A 17698-nucleotide genomic window follows, 5' to 3' on the forward strand; every position below is an offset into this window, starting at 1 on the left:
ACACATGTCACACAATGCTTGACGCATGTCACATAATGCACAACTCATATCACACAACGCACATTACACAATGCACGACAAACGTCACACAATGCTAGACACACATCACACAATGCTTGATGCATGTCACATAATGCACAACGCATGTGATATAATGCATAGTGCAAGACAAATGGTGATCACACAGATAAGTGATGAATACAATTTTTTAAATCTTGTGTTTATACTGTCACATACCTTAGATCTTTTCTATTCAGATTCTTTTTTTTAATATAAATCAAGCACCCCGTTTTCTTTAAATAATGATACAGTCCACTTTATAACCAGTATATTCATATTGTGGCTGCCTTGAATGGGGCCTGACCCTTCACTTTGAAAAACCCCTTAAAAACTTGAAAGTCCTCACAGAAAAATGTTTGGTGTCACGTTTGCTTGAAATTTTTCGATTGATTCACGAAGAAGTAAAATAATACACAAGTTTTACAGACAGACAGCTTCCTCACAAAAGTTGATCAGGAAATCTCAACAACAAAGCAAGCTAACTGAATATTGACAAGGAGCTCGGCCTTTGATGACAACAAAGTAACAATAAAACAAAAGCATCAATGTTTTTAAATAAAGTTTTTTATTTTTTAAGAAAATGAAATATAATCAGACGAATGGTTGTTCTAGTTATAAATGGTTTGTAATAATTAAATATATATGAAAATTTCTTCAAACTTACTCGCACCCTGTTTTTGCAGTGTACAAATAATACAATAAAATTAATCACTCATAGCAATTCAATAATGATAGACATCCACACTAAACTCCACACAATGTTTGGCATCAGTAAAGTTGTCAAAATCTAGAAGACAATGGCACATTTGACACAATACAAATTATAACACCCCCCTTTTCAAAACTCGAAGGAAAATGTTGATTCACCAGTGTTCATGTCATTTTCTCCCTACCCCGTAAGGAGTTTTACCCAACTATCTGTCTTCAATACATGTCATTATCTCCCTCCCTCCTTTGAAATTTTACCATCTGACTTTTGTACATGTCATTTTCTCCCTACCCCTTATGTTGTGATATCAACCATCCCTCTTGGTACAGCTATGTTAGGGTGGGGTTTTTTTTAAATAAAGACACTTCTGAAGCAGTTAATAGATTTAAAGAAAACCTTACCATCATATTTCCCACTTTTTGCAAATATTCTTAAAAGCACTGTAGAAAAACCCTGCTATCAACAACTTTTGGTATAAAACTTTAAACATTTAATTCTTGATGCTATGGTAATCAATTTAGTTACCAAACTTATGAAAGCTGTACCTGAATTACAGTCAACTCGTAACCAAACTAACTCATACCAAAACAGATTTGTAATCAAATTGTCAAGTAAAAAATGACTTCAATTATAATATTATGCCTGCCTTCAAAGAGTGAGAAGTATTTATAAATTTGTCAGTCCAAATAATCGCTTTTTTAAAGATTGCATGTATTAAACAAAAATTTTCTATCAATGGGACCTCTTTAGCAAACTTGTAGGAGATGACATTACATATCAAAAATTCTACAATCATTTATCTCATAATTTCTTAATTATTGTAATTATATCAAAGCCTTACCTTAACAGATTATCTTTTACATTTACAACCCAAGTATCATTGGACAAATGTTTGGGTATGAGTCGCTTTGGGTACGACTTCACTTGACTCCTATCTGACTACCTGTAGAACAGACTACCTGTAGAACTGATTATCTATAAAACTGATTACCTGTAGAACTGACTACCTGTAGAACTGATTGCCTGTAGAACTGACTACCTGTAGAACTGATTACCTGTAGAACTGACTACCTGTAGAACTGACTACCTGTAGAACAGACTACCTGTAGAACTGATTACCTGTAGAACTGACTACCTGTAGAACAGACTACCTGTAGAACTGACTACCTGTAGAACTGATTACCTGTAGAACTGAAGCAGGTATAAGGGTACCTGAACCAAAGACATTCTCATAAAATGTGTACAATAAATTTCTGACTCTACTGACAGTATCATTGTATAACCTAATACATGACAAACTATTCTTTGTCCACGATATCATCCATGCTGTCTTGTACATTTTGCATGACACAAAGTCTTAAACAAGCAGGAACGAGTAAACAAATATAACGGACGGAAACAAAATACAACGTTGTGTCCCCTTCATTTCTCTTTGTGAGACCATGTGCTAAATAAAGCTTGCAATGTAATTTGTAATCAACTCATTACTTTTCTAAATAAATATAACAGGCTTTGCCTTAAGGAAAAAATATAAAGATTTGCATACATACATATATATGTACATTTAGTTTATAAAACATCAATAAATGACAGTCAAGTTTGAGCTGACGATCAGATATAACTGCTTTTTTGGCACCAGTATCAATTCATCAGTGCTGCTACATTATGCCTCCTTGCACATTGGATGACATGACATAGATTTTATGGACAGTCATATTGTTACAGTGGAAAACCATACACGTTTAACTTTCAAAGTTAAACTAAAAAGTTGAAGAATTAGCACTTTACACATGATTCAGTTGTATACAGACATACATATATACATTAACATACATCTATAATAAACATTCCCACATCTCTTTAAGTAGCACACAGTCACAAATATAACTTCTTCTGTAGTCAATATATAGAACTTTCATTACATTTACATTAATAGAACTCTTGAACAAATCACTGAATTTCAAAAACTTTTCATCAATGAAAAAGAAAGCATCAAATGATTTTGTTTTGTAAAAATGATATACATATGCATATCACCATGATCACAAAACATCAAAATAATCTGTGAGTAAATACACCATGAATTATAAAGCTATTGCAGACATAAGATACTGGCATAGAGTAGTCTCCCCTTATGGAGAAGCTTAACCCTTAAAAAATGTCTCTTTGTTGAGCTTTCTGTGAGAACAAAGATCTCTGTTTATTGCAACCTGCCCGATTGGCCCGTATTATAAAACCACTTGACTGAAGGATATTAAACATCAATCTGTTTGATTGGTTTGTATCTATAATCAACCATCTGATTGGCCAGCACAATTAGTCAGTCTGCCATGTCCAACTAGAACCTGCTTGATTGGACAATCTTAGTTACATAGAATTCCATTAGATTGGATTATTTATATAAATACTGCTAGATAGTTTTAATACAGCCTTCAGAATTTGTCCATAGTACCATTCATTCTCCTTGATTGAATCGCATAGGAATGAACCTGACCGACTTATTGTTGATTGGTCTATAGCGAGAAATCAACGAATCTCATTGGCCCACAGTACAATCCATTGACAAACTATACTTCTCAAATCAAGTGTGTTAAAAATCTAATCAATCAACTGAGGAATACTTAAACAGATTCAAGGAATTAGAGAGTTATTCCTATGGACACACTGCTGTTTCTTTGGATTGGGTGTAAACACTGCGGTCAGATGTATTGACCCAGGGCTTCATAAAAGTTCTGTAGGTACACTAGGAGTTGTGAAAACTTTGGTCTCTCATCTGGATTTTTGGACCAACAACCAGACATCATACTGTACCTGCAAAGAGCAAAAAAGTTCCTTCTTATCAAATCTTATGCATATCTGATGAGCCATTCTCTGCTAACAGTCTTAGAGAATAGTTTAAAAAATCATTTGGAAGAATCAAGCAAGCAAGTCCTTGAAAATTTCTTTCCAGATCGTTGTTTCTAATAACCCTTTGCCATCTATTAACACAGCTGGATTGAAATAAAAAATCTGAATGCTGATTGGTTACGTACAGTTCATCAGGGCAGTTGATTGGGTGTGCTATCCTGTATCCCTCCCGTAAATATGCTGCCATTTCAAAGCAATCTACCTCTGAGTAGGGCTGCTGGGCTAGTGACATCAATTCCCAAAGGGTAACACCGAATGACCACTGGAATTATAATGGCTTAATTTCTTATAACTATATAAGATAAGAGAACATGTCACTTTTTCATTGACTTCATCCACTGTGTAATTTTGGGAGTAAATTTTTAAAAAGAATTGCACTCTTCTTTTGAGTCAAAAAAGAAAGGACAAATTGTACAAGGTGTGCATGTTTTTAGATGCAGAGAATTATTGAAGACAAATAGTGTGGATCTATAGAACTCAGAATGCCCTGTCTACAAGCTGTTGAGAGTGAGCATTTGTTCAAAGATCTCAGGGAGCCTTCTAAAGGTTCATTCTGAGCACCCTTACCGCGTCACTGGCCAGGGAGAATCGTCTTTCCACCAGTGCCTCCAGGGCCAGCCACTTGACCGGTCGATTCTCATTGTCCCCTAAACAGTGGTAGTCTGCGGGGAATAGGTCCCGAGACAGAGAGTTGTCTGTCAGCTTCAACAGCAAGTCATTGTCTATGCTACAAAAAATGAGAGTCAAACAATTGTAGTAACTACTTTAATTAGTATTTCATCAATCAAGTTGTTCATCTGAAAGTCTTTAATCAAATCTATTTTCTATCACACTTTTTCTTGTAATGTGAATTCTCAACAAACTATTTTACCAAGTACACATACCATAAAAACATTTCTTGCACTTAAAAATTAAAAATAAAGTCTGCAGTTGGGAATAATTTCATTATTGACTTGTTAAGAAGAAATTACTCAATGGTTTGACTTGTTCACCAAAATTTTCAAGTACGGTTTGTGACTTGTTCACAGAGAACAACTTAGATTTTTTAATTGTTCACATGTTATGGCTATAGGTAGTGTGACTTGTTCACTTGGAAAGATTTAATGGTGTTGTTCACAAGAACTGAAAAAGTATTCTGATTTGTTCACTAGGTAAGACTTAATACTGTGACTTGATATCAAAGAATGAAAAAAGTGACCTGATTTTTTTCAAAAAGAAAGAATTACTTGTGTGAATGAATCAGTAGTGTGGATTTTTCACAAAGAAATATTTTTTTGTTTGTCATGTTTACGAGGAATGACTTGATATTTAACTTATGTTGATTATAATGACATGAGAGACTTTGTCATGTTTACTAGGAATGACTTGATGTTTTGATTGTTGACTTATGTTGATTATAATATCATGGGAGACTTACACACAGTTCCTGGTGGCTATGTCTTTATGAAGTATCTTCTTTCTGTGAAGGAACTGGACAGCTTTTACAATCTGTATGGCCAGATAAACCAGCTGTTGTGTAGATAATGACTGCAATGAAACAAAACAAACAAGAGAATCAAATAAAAGCAATTCAGCATTTGGTCAAAAGGAAAAAAAAACAACTTTGGGGAGGAGGGTGGGGGTGGGGTCTCAGCCCAAAAATATCAGAATATAATCAAGTAGGCAGGTATTTTATTTTTAAATTACATTGCAGTTTTGCATAGGGGAATAACTCAATGTCCTTTTTTTTAATAATAAAATTGAAAACTTGAGTTACTCCCCTTTTCAATAAGGCAACAAAATTACTCCAAGTGGCAGCCTTTGGTCCAATGCAATTGTGCCTGAGACCAAACACACTCATTTTCTGGCATAATGTAACTTTCACAAACAGCGGTTGTGTGATATTAAGTTGACTTGTGTGAAATTTGAATTGATAAAGTTACAAATACTGACTTGTGTGAAACTTGAGTTTAATCTTACATTATGTGAGCCCATCTATGTTGATTTACTAAATCAAAGCTTCTATAAATTTCAATTTAAAATTATATATGAGCCTTCCTCTAATACTTAAGTGGACTTGTGTGAAACTCAAGTTCAAACTTACGTAATGTGAGCCAGTCTCTGAGACCCTGCATTTGAGGAGGAACTTTTTGAGGTTTCCCTCGGAGGAGTGTGGGTAGATGACAAAGGGAGGCAGGGTGGAGTTGATGCAGGCGCCGATGACAGGGTAAATGTTCTGGTGGATGAGTCCCAGCATCATACAGCTCTCCGTCAGGAACAGGTGCACCTGGTCCGGCCTTGTCTGCTCTGTAATGAGGCAGGTGATTGGTCAGTTAGATACATTATGTGATTGGTCAGTTATGTATATACCGGTATTAACAAGTGATTGGTCAGTTACATACCAGTATATAATAAAATGTGATTGGTCAGATACATACCAGTGTATAATAAAATGTGATTGGTCAGTTACATACCAGTGTATAATAAAATGTGATTGGTCAGTTACATACCAGTATATAATAAAATGTGATTGGTCAGTTACATACCAGTATATAATAAAATGTGATTGGTCAGTTACCGGTACATACCAGTATATAATAAGATGTGATTGGTCAGTTACATACCAGTATATTAGGTTTTTTCCATGTGTAACCAATTTCAGCTTTGTTTGCGACAGTTTCAGCTTAAATTTAATACAAAGTTTTGGTCTTGTTATAGAGTTATCTATCTGCTTATAAAACAAATAGGTAAATAAATGTACCGTAAACTGTGTTCAGCTAACAGATAGTTAGCATCATTATTTATTTGATAATCAATTGACAAGCTAATTAAAGGGGCATGGTCACAATTTGGGTCAAATTCTTTTTTTGGGAGTTGATTTTAATCAACTCTCCTATGCAGTTACTCAGACAAACCGAAAGTGAAACAGTGTTTGGACCTCAGCACAAATCGATCATTGCTGCTGACAAGACTTAGTTCTTGAAAATAATTAATAAATTCGATGTAATGTATGCTAAAGCATTGTTTTTCAATGAAACAATGCTTTAGATATGAAAATACCTTGTAAATAGTCAGATATTAAATGGTACGAACAATTTCAATATTTTTTGTAGTCATATGTATTCCTACGCCAGAGTTCAATATGGTCTCGTTCAACTCGACGCTCGGCTGTCTCCGAAAATCCTTGTCGGAGATTTACGGTAGAATACACAGACAAATGTAGTACGTTTACAGTATATGAAACGCTACATGATCTACTGATCTATCATTGTTGTATCTCTGAAAATAGTTATCAGTAATCATTTCACATTTCAGAAATTGGTGCAAATTGTTTCATTGTCTGAATTTTCCATTAAAATTAAGAGTTAAAATTTAGATGTTACTGTCATTTACTTAACAGGTTAAAATAATCGTACATAAAATATTTATCACTTTGACTTTGAAATAATGAATATTTGTAAATTTTATATACTAGTAAAGGTTCTAATTCGCGGGAAAAAAATGACACAGAAAAAACCTGATATACGGTATAATAACATGTGATTGGTCATGTACACGTATGAAAATATATCTATTGTCTTTTACATAAACAATAACATGATTGGTCAACTGTATATATCATTACACATGATTGGTCAGTTACATGTATAATAACATAATTGTTAGCTACATAAATAATGACATGTAAAGGATCTGCTCATTCAAACAAATTGTTCCTATCTGTACAAGTTAACAAGTTCTGACAGACGATGAGTGAAGATGTGAAGCCCCTACCTGAGACGGTTTTGACAGTGATGCCCTGGTCAGCCCCTAACTCTGTCTCACTCTCATGCTCACTCAGTAGAGTCCCCTGGTATATCCTCCCAAAGGTTCCTACAAATAACAAATCAAATTGAAAAGTTTTTTAAATCTAGAAGTGAAACAGCCATATAGCTGATGGAACTTTAAAATTTTAGCTAAAACTATCATTTATCAAAGTTTAAGAGTAATTTTCATATAAAGATTCAATTGCTTAATTTTTTTTTTAAATTATCAAATTTCCCATTTTATGTTCAATAATTTGTACTATCAAAAGTCAATTTTTTTTAAAAACAAAATACACTATAATCTAAAAAAAATTTACTGTAAGTCGTTTTAATTCCACAAAGTTAAAATTTTACAATTTCTATTAAAGTACCAATTGCGATGGTTTTAATTTCACGCTGCTTAAAAATCAAATGGTCAGAATATAAGCATTGAAACGTTAATAAAAACTAATGATACTATTCACGATGGGTTTAATTTCACGGGAAAATATTAAATTGCGAATATAATGAAATTAAAACCATTGTGATTATTTGCCAATCTACAGTATATAAGCTTTATACAGAGCTTTTTAATTGTCTACAATCTATACAGTGAAACACGCCTATAATGAAAGCCAGGGAGATTTTACTTCATTACAAGCATAACTCGTTAAATACCTCAAGTTTACAACAGTTCACAAAGTAACGGGGAATGGAAATCCCTTCCGTGTTCGTTATAACCGTGTTTTACTGTACTGACACACTAATGTTAACATCTTACTCCTCCATTGATCAAAAGAAGAAAGCTGTTGCTTACCCTCCATCTGTAATTCTCCCAGGGCTATCCTACAGTGATCTATGGCCATCTCCTGAAGTATTTCCCGCGGGTCCGGGGGGAAACATTCGGGAATAGGGGATGGCCCACAGGAGTAGTTCCTCACTGTAAGTATAAGTATACATACTATATACCTATTGTTCTACATTAAATCACACCTGATACACTATTTTATCAAATTTTAAGAGAATTGTACAAGTCGTACCGCTGGATCCTTTGTAACTGTTGTCTACTGGAGTCTCAGATCGCAGAAAGGTCTGACTCTGTTGTTTGGTCAGCTGCTGGGAGCTGGTGCTGTCACTGGCAAACAGAATAGTATAAAAATCAGTGTATTATAGTCAACAAAATCAGTGTACAGTAAAAAAAATGTCATTGTATTATAGTCAATAAAATTAGTGTACCATAATACCGATTACACAAACAATACACATAAGTCATGGCCAATACCTATAATTTTTCTTCATACTAAAGACTTTTACATGCAGTATATGTTTGATGAGAATATTGAGTGAAACTGCTATAAACTGAATGTGCCTGATGAGAATATTTAGTGTAACTATTATATACTGAATGTTTCCGATGAGAATATTAACTGTAACTGTTATATATTTAATGTGCCTAGTCAGAATATAGTGTAACTGTTAAATACAGTATATGCATAATGCATAGTCTTTAAAAGTAACTATTATATACTGAATGTGCCTGTGAGAATAGTTAGTGTATCTATTATATATTGAATGTGCCTGATGGGAATATTTAGTGTAACTATTTGAAACTGAATGTGCCTGTTAACTATTATCTACTGAATGTGCCTGATCAGAATATTTACTGTAACTGTTATATATACTGGATATTTCAATGTAACCTTTGTATATTCTGGATATTTCAGTGTAACCGTTATATATACTGGATATTTCAGTGTAACCGTTATATATACTGGATATTTCAGTGTAACTGTTATATATACTGGATATTTCAGTGTAACCGTTATATATACTGGATATTTCAGTGTAACCTTTATATTTACTGGATATTTCAGTGTAACGGTGCGCCGGTCGTTATATATACTGGATATTTCAGTGTAACCGTTATATATACTGGATATTTCAGTGTAACCGTTATATATACTGGATATTTCAGTGTAATCATTATATATACTGGATATTTCAGTGTAATCTTTATATATACTGGATATTTCAGTGTAACCGTTATATATACTGGATATTTCAGTGTAACCGTTATATATACTGGATATTTCAGTGTAACCGTTATATATACTGGATATTTCAGTGTAACCGTTAAATATATACTGGATATTTCAGTGTAACCGTTATATATACTGGATATTTCAGTGTAACCGTTATATATACTAGATATTTCAGTGTAATCTTTATATATACTGGATATTTCAGTGTAACCTTTATATTTACTGGATATTTCAGTGAAACTGTTATACAGTATATGCCTAATGCACTATTGTTTTGATGGTCAAGGCTTTCAGACAATTTTTTCCAGTGAAACATTAGTGTAATAGCCATTTCAATTTGCTTGCTTTTATAAACTTTGTATTTGCAGAATACTACAAAGAGCCTACAAGCTAATGCTCATTTTATTCAATATTAATATTTCCCCATTACAAAATAATTCAAGGTTTTTTTCAAGTACACCACATAAGCTGCTTGCTGACACCATCACTAGAGGTTTGAAGAGAAATGCTTTCTGTGTTAGCAATCTCTTGTCTAGTAGGGACTATCTAAATTATGATCTGGATAGAATGTGAGCACATTTCAATCTCAAAAAAACACCTATCTGGTAAGTAATCTGTTAAGTAGTCATTAACGTACAAAGAGAAACGTATCGGGTCCTTGAGGAGAGTTGTGCAATATTTCCTCCCCTTAGCGCGACTATCAATTCACAAGTGTTTATGTCAGCGTAAATGCACTTGATAAATAGTGCATAGTCCGATGTAAATAAACTATGGTGGGTGGCTAAACTTCAACATTAATTTTATCTACTGTTTCGAAATGTGGTAATCCATAATATGTTCCTGTGACATGCAATTCCATGTCATTTTGTCAGTTGCTGATAATTCTATCACCCGCTCTGCAAGCTGCCGATGTGCGGAGCCTAATTAGCCGCCTTTATCTGACTAGTTGGGGAAATAACTGTCACGGCGGACATCATTGAAAACATTGACAACGCTATTTGTTGGCTGTGTGTCTCCAATCTCCTACACCGGGATCTTTATTATTACATAACACTCCATTTTCCCCCCAGTCACTGACACGTTAAGACTTGCTCTGGAGCGTTTTGTTTTAGTGCAGTGATTACTGTAATCATAACAGCCATATTGTTCTAACACACTAACCATGTCTAACAACGACTCAAATTCAAAATGAAAATGTCATGTCAGTGACTAATGCTTTAATGGATGTTTTGTTTTTACTATTTAGAGCAAACAATACAAATAATGGCTCCGCTGCTCCAGGTCTATTGATGAGGATGCAGGAAGAGCTACTTCAGGCCTAGTAGGGCCAGGAAGATTCAGACTTTGATGCGGGGCACTAAGTGGAGTTACAAACCAAGAATTAAAGGATTGTTTCAAGATTTCAGTTAATTTCCTCTTAATTAAACGATTAATACAGCCAATTCTCCTGTGTGATCTCTCAGCTAAAAGTAATTTAGTTTTTTTCTAGTTCATGCTCATCTATTTATAGTAACCAGGTCAATGTGTTCAGACAGGGGGAAATTAGTTTCCCATAGACTTTTGGCATAAAAACAAATACAATGTATAGAATCACTTATAATTTCTTAGTTGTATCAATATGAATACTTTGTCATTACTTGTACCGGTATAAGTATTATGCCAAAAGACAGAAAAAGTCTTTTTTAACACATTCAATCTTTAATTTCAACAAGAAAGATTCCAAAACATTGTAGTGAAAAAAAAAATACTAGTTACTGCTGATGTGTAAAAGCAAACTGTAATTATATATTTTGTACACAATTTCCATTTTGAACTTCGACAAAAGGCATAATAAAATTACATTGCAAGACCTGTAAGCATGATAATTCTATATTTTTTGAAGTTGGGGTTACAAAACAGAAATAAGAAAACCCTCTAAAGGTTCATCTCATAAATTTGGAATACCCTTCCCCCCCTCTCTCTCTCTCTCTCTCTCTCTCTCTCTCTGTTAATACTCACTAGTATTTGATTCTCTCTGAGTAGCCCCTGTTGGCCCCTTTCTGAGTATTGAGGTAGTAGATGGCCACGGCCACCGCTATCAGGATGATGACAGCACAGGCACAACCGACCGTGATGTAGAATATCCGGGTAGACATCTTAACAGTGGTGGTTGCATCTGAAAATACAGGACAGACATCAAAGCCTGCACCAATACTGTTTAGAACTACTAAAATATATTGTCAATATTTGAAAATACAGGAGAAACACCAACAAACAAATCCAACTCATGTTAAAAGGCTTCTCTGGTGTGTTGATTTTGTAAAGAAAATTAAGAATTGTTGGTTTGACCAAACTTTACCAACCTATTTGCTAAGATTGATAATGACTGTCTCACTTTCCAACTAAAGACATAGCTTAGAATTAACTTATTTTAATCCTTTGAAGTGTATACTTGAATTTAATGAGGGCCATAGAAAAGCCTGGAATATTTTAGAAGAGTAAGTAAATAATGTTTATAAATAAAACCTGTGGTGTCCTTCAGTATAGCTTTGCTGACCAGATCAGGGTGGGGGCAGGCGAAGAGCACTATCCCAAGCTATCCCACCCTCAGTCTACTTACCGTCCATCGTGATGTGGTTCTGGGTCAGATTAATGGAGTTGATGAGGCGGTTGATGTTTTTCATCGAGTTGGTGGGGTTTGAGGGCTGCGTCTGAACCTTGTTGTAGTACAACTTGTTCCTCAGCGTCTTCTGGTATCTACTGTCTGTCAATCACATCAACAACATAATATATTAATTTTAAAAAAAATTAACACATTTAATTGTTTCAAAATAACCAGTGTAATTGCATACAACGTAATTTTCACCCAATCACAAGTGTCTAATATTTTGTCTTGATTAATTGTTTTCAATTGGCTGTGCTTATTAAAGGACAGTACTAGTAATTTACAATTTTCAATTGATAGTGCCATTTTAAAATGGGTCCACTGTGAAAAACAACAGAAATGGCTAAAATAAAGTGAGGGCAAACAATTGCCCTGTATATAGTATTTCATATTATCCAGCCATGTGAGAGAAAAAGTGCATGATAAATATTTCAGATCTTTAAAAATTTATTTACTGGTATTTCAAAAATATAATGTTTCTTAGTGACATGGGGATGGATTATTTTATTTAACTTACCCATAAGACATGTTTTCTTGCGTTTGAAATTGAGGACTGATATATTGGAAGCTGAGAAAATACTGATGTTCATCTGGATGACCACCTCTACATCGGCCGAGATGTTTCCTGTACAGGGGAAGGTGATGCTGAAGACTGTAAAAACACAGAAACACTGATTGCACCAACACTGACTGCATACTGATCATCCCTATCACTGTCTTAAAGTGTGTATCGTTGGTCATCCCTATCACTGTCTTAAAGTGTGTATCGTTGGTCATCCCTATCACTGTCTAAATAAAGTGTGTATTGTTGGTCATCTCTATCACTGTCTTAAAGTGTGTATCGTTGGTCATCCCTATCACTGTCTTAATGTGTGTATCGTTGGTCATCCCTATCACTGTTTTAAAGTGGGTATCGTTGGTCATCCCTATCACTGTCTTAAAGTGTGTATCGTTGGTCATCCCTATCACTGTCTTAAAGTGTGTATCGTTGGTCAACCCTATCACTGTCTAAATACAAAGTGTATCGTTGGTCATCCCTATCACTGTCTTAAAGTGTGTATTGTTGGTCAACCCTATCACTGTCTTTATAAAGTGTGTATCGTTGGTCATCCCTATCACTGTCTAAATACAGTGTGTATCGTTGGTCATCCCTATCACTGTCTTAAAGTGTGTATCGTTGGTCATCCCTATCACTGTCTAAATAAAGTGTGTATCGTTGGTCATCCCTATCACTGTCTTAATAAAGTGTGTATCGTTGGTCATCCCTATCACTGTCTTAAAGTGTGTATTGTTGGTCATCTCTATCACTGTCTTTATAAAGTGTGTATCGTTGGTCATCCCTATCACTGTCTAAATACAGTGTGTATCGTTGGTCATCCCTATCACTGTCTTAAAGTGTGTATCGTTGGTCATCCCTATCACTGTCTAAATAAAGTGTGTATCGTTGGTCATCCCTATCACTGTCTTAATAAAGTGTGTATCGTTGGTCATCCCTATCACTGTCTTAAAGTGTGTATCGTTGGTCATCCCTATCACTGTCTAAATACAGTGTGTATTGTTGGTCATCCCTATCACTGTCTAAATAAAGTGTGTATCGTTGGTCATCCCTATCACTGTCTTAAAGTGTGTATCGTTGGTCATCCCTATCACTGTCTAAATAAAGTGTGTATCGTTGGTCATCCCTATCACTGTCTTAATAAAGTGTGTATCGTTGGTCATCCCTATCACTGTCTTAAAGGGTGTATTGTTGGTCATCTCTATCACTGTCTTTATAAAGTGTGTATCGTTGGTCATCCCTATCACTGTCTAAATACAGTGTGTATTGTTGGTCATCCCTATCACTGTCTATATACAGTGTGTATCGTTGGTCATCCCTATCACTGTCTAAATAAAGTGTGTATCATTGGTCATCCCTATCACTGTCTTAATAAAGTGTGTATCGTTGGTCATCCCTATCACTGTCTTAAAGTGTGTATTGTTGGTCATCTCTATCACTGTCTTTATAAAGTGTGTATCGTTGGTCATCCCTATCACTGTCTTAATAAAGTGTGTATTGTCAACCCTATCACTGTCTTAATACAGTGTGTATTGTCAACCCTATCACTGTCTAAATACAGTGTGTATCGTTGGTCATCCCTATCACTGTCTATATACAGTGTGTATCGTTGGTCATCCCTATCACTGTCTTAATAAAGTGTGTATCGTTGGTCATCTCTATCACTGTCTTAATAAAGTGTGTATCGTTGGTCATCCCTATCACTGTCTAAATACAGTGTGTATCGTTGGTCATCCCTATCACTGTCTTAATACAGTGTGTATTGTCAACCCTATCACTGTCTAAATACAGTGTGTATCGTTGGTCATCCCTATCACTGTCTAAATAAAGTGTGTATCATTGGTCATTCCTATCACTGTCTAAATAAAAGGTGAATCGTTGGTCATCTCTATTACTGTCTAATAAAGTGTGTATCGTTGGTCATCCCTATCACTGTCTAAATACAGTGTGTATCGTTGGTCAACCCTATCACTGTCTTAATAAAGTGTGTATCGTTGGTCATCCCTATCACTGTCTAAATACAGTGTGTATTGTTGGTCAACCCTATCACTGTCTAAATACAGTGTGTATCGTTGGTCATCCCTATCACTGTCTTAATAAAGTGTGTATCGTTGGTCATCCCTATCACTGTCTAAATACAGTGTGTATCGTTGGTCATCCCTATCACTGTCTTAATAAAGTGTGTATCGTTGGTCATCCCTATCACTGTCTAAATACAGTGTGTATTGTTGGTCAACCCTATCACTGTCTAAATACAGTGTGTATCGTTGGTCATCCCTATCACTGTCTTAATAAAGTGTGTATCGTTGGTCATCCCTATCACTGTCTAAATACAGTGTGTATTGTTGGTCAACCCTATCACTGTCTAAATACAGTGTGTATCGTTGGTCATCCCTATCACTGTCTTAATAAAGTGTGTATCGTTGGTCATCCCTATCACTGTCTAAATACAGTGTGTATTGTTGGTCAACCCTATCACTGTCTAAATACAGTGTGTATCGTTGGTCATCCCTATCACTGTCTAAATACAGTGTGTATCATTGGTCATCTCTATCACTGTCTAAATAAAATGTGTATCGTTGGTCATCCCTATCACTGTCTAAATAAAATGTGTATCGTTGGTCATTCCTATCACTGTCTAAATACAGTGTGTATCGTTGGTCATCCCTATCACTGTCTAAATAAAGTGTGTATCGTTGGTCATTCCTATCACTGTCTAAATAAAGCGTGTATCGTTGGTTATCCCTATCACTGTCTAAATAAAGTGTGTATCATTGGTCATCCCTATCACTGTCTAAATAAAGCGTGTATCGTTGGTCAACCCTATCACTGTCTTAATAAAGTGTGTATCGTTGGTCATCCCTATCACTGTCTAAATAAAGTGTGTATCGTTGGTCATCCCTATCACTGTCTTAATAAAGTGTGTATCGTTGGTCATCCCTATCACTGTCTAAATACAGTGTGTATCGTTGGTCAACCCTATCACTGTCTAAATAAAGCCTGTATCGTTGGTCATCCCTATCACTGTCTTAATACAGTGTGTATCGTTGGTCATCCCTATCACTGTCTAAATACAGTGTGTATCGTTGGTCATCCCTATCATTGTCTAAATAAAGTGTGTATTGTTTCTATGAAATACAGTTGCAGATGCTCTCAAAGATCCAAAAACAAAACTTTGTTAAATCATGTGCATCTTTTGTTTTCTGAATCAACAGTTATGATTCAACATAACTAGTTCCTTATCTGTATCAAAATAAACCATTTTACATCATCAAAGAACCATCAAGTTTTATGCATAAAAAACAAACATCTGCAATATCACAATATTATACCATGTATGCAAAAACTTCACAGTTCATGGGTTTATATCAGACCGTCTTGTTTAAAAAATGTTTATTAAATTGAGACCTGGAGCAGGGAACACTTTCTGAGAGAAAACAGAGACATATCGTTCTGGGATGAGGGGGAAAGGTGTTTTTAAATCAAGTTAATTCCACAGCAATGTGCACAGTTTTTGATTTCATTATCTAGCAAGGGCTCCACTATGGCTTACAACCATCTCAACACTCCAACAAAGTGTGATATTAAGCTCTGTCAAATGTGCCATTTTATCAAATTAAACTGATTCATTAAGACACATGCAGGAGTTTGTCTGTCGTCACCATCAATTACAGTAAGTCATCGGAGCACCGGATTCACACAGGAATCGGGGCTGGCACACAACTCATCATCTCTCACAGCAACACACAAACAAACCCCCGGCCAGCACAACAACTTGTGGGGTGGTCCACAGTGCTGGTAACTTGGGGTGTAACAATGCATTCATTCATCAATGTAATGCTGATGTAAACAGTGTTGATATACTTGCAATTCATAATAAGAATCACCCCCCCCCCCCCCCCATTTTCCAGAAGCATATATTGTTTATGCTTTGGAACAAGTATTCAAAATACACAACAATGCTTATTATATTTTCAAAAAAGTTAAATCAGTCAGCTAATTTCTTTTAACTTTATTTTAAGCTAGACCAATAGATATGTTGAAAATGAAATGCTAAAATAATCTTTGTCAATAATCATGGAAAATAGGTGCAAGAACTTGATATATCATGACTTATAACAATTCATTTTTTTTAAATATCGTAAGATAGTGGGATTTTTTTCCCCTTGAAATACAAAGCCCCAAAACTAACCACTCTAAAGAGGGTTGTCCCTAGCCCCCTGGCCAGTGTACAATATTGATTGTCACACTCTTACAGCTGGTTAGAAGAGACTTGCATCCCCCCACCCCCAAAATACAAACCACTTTAACATCATTAGAGGTGGTCCCTAGCTCTCTGACAGCTGTAATATTGTGACCACCACATTAATGTGACCACCACATTAATACAGCTGGTCAAAGGTTATGGTGTCTGCCCATTCACCCTCACCCCTCCCCTCACAGACAAACAAACCAACACAAATATAAAGGGTTACACAGTCCAAGCGCCTTTAAACTACAATTTTTAAAATAGTCTTAAGTTTAGATTCTCTAGCTCCCCTCAAAGACACTCAACATCAATAGGTGTGGTGCATTGCTCCCTGACCATTGTACTAAAGTGACCTTCACGTTCATACAGCTGGTCCAAGATGAAGGTCTCAGACACCCCCATCCCCTCACAGAACATGGGTGATTTATCTCACTGATGGACCAGAACATCCAATACATGGAACAAGTGTAAAGAGAGCCATACAACAGTCATAAATCTGCCACCAAACACTGGCTTATCAATACAGGCATGTCTTCCATTTGTTCTGACAGAGGTTGTCAAACAATAAAGTTTACCCAGAAACCATGTGCTACCTCATCCTGGAAGTAAGCCATCGCATACTGGTCGTATCTTACTGGTAGTATTATAGTAATTAAAATTTCAAAAGATTTATTATTTATCAAAAACAAAGACTACACAATGGAGCACCAATAGAACAAAAAGAAAAATTCACAGATGAAGCCAAAGTCAATCTCTCTATACATACA

General features: G+C 35.4%; 1 protein-coding gene across 27 annotated transcripts in view; it reads right to left on the reverse strand.

The window, feature by feature from the left end:
- Positions 1-606: 606 nt before the first annotated feature.
- LOC105317598 (tyrosine-protein kinase RYK) overlaps positions 607-17698 on the reverse strand; it is a 45933-nt gene continuing 28841 nt past the window's right edge. Inside the window, exons 4-16 of one of the 27 annotated variants that reach the window (XR_010708462.1) lie at positions 12644-12778; positions 12082-12225; positions 11481-11637; positions 8481-8575; positions 8258-8380; positions 7430-7528; positions 5760-5962; positions 5094-5203; positions 4244-4403; positions 3802-3938; positions 1953-3580; positions 1761-1840; positions 607-1728 (exon numbers count right to left, since the gene is read on the reverse strand). Coding sequence is in view for 1 of the 27 variants with exons in the window: in XM_034471937.2 (XP_034327828.2) it covers positions 3469-3580; positions 3802-3938; positions 4244-4403; positions 5094-5203; positions 5760-5962; positions 7430-7528; positions 8258-8380; positions 8481-8575; positions 11481-11637; positions 12082-12225; positions 12644-12778 (1475 nt within the window). In the remaining 26 variants the exon portion in view is untranslated. Of the gene's footprint in view, positions 3581-3801; positions 3939-4243; positions 4404-5093; positions 5204-5759; positions 5963-7429; positions 7529-8257; positions 8381-8480; positions 8576-11480; positions 11638-12081; positions 12226-12643; positions 12779-17698 lie in introns of all 27 variants that reach the window. The other 26 variants (XR_010708465.1, XR_010708461.1, XR_010708464.1 and 23 more) reach the window with 26 other exon arrangements.

This window comes from Magallana gigas, chromosome 8, assembly GCF_963853765.1.
Source record: "Magallana gigas chromosome 8, xbMagGiga1.1, whole genome shotgun sequence".
NCBI lineage: Eukaryota > Metazoa > Mollusca > Bivalvia > Ostreida > Ostreidae > Magallana > Magallana gigas.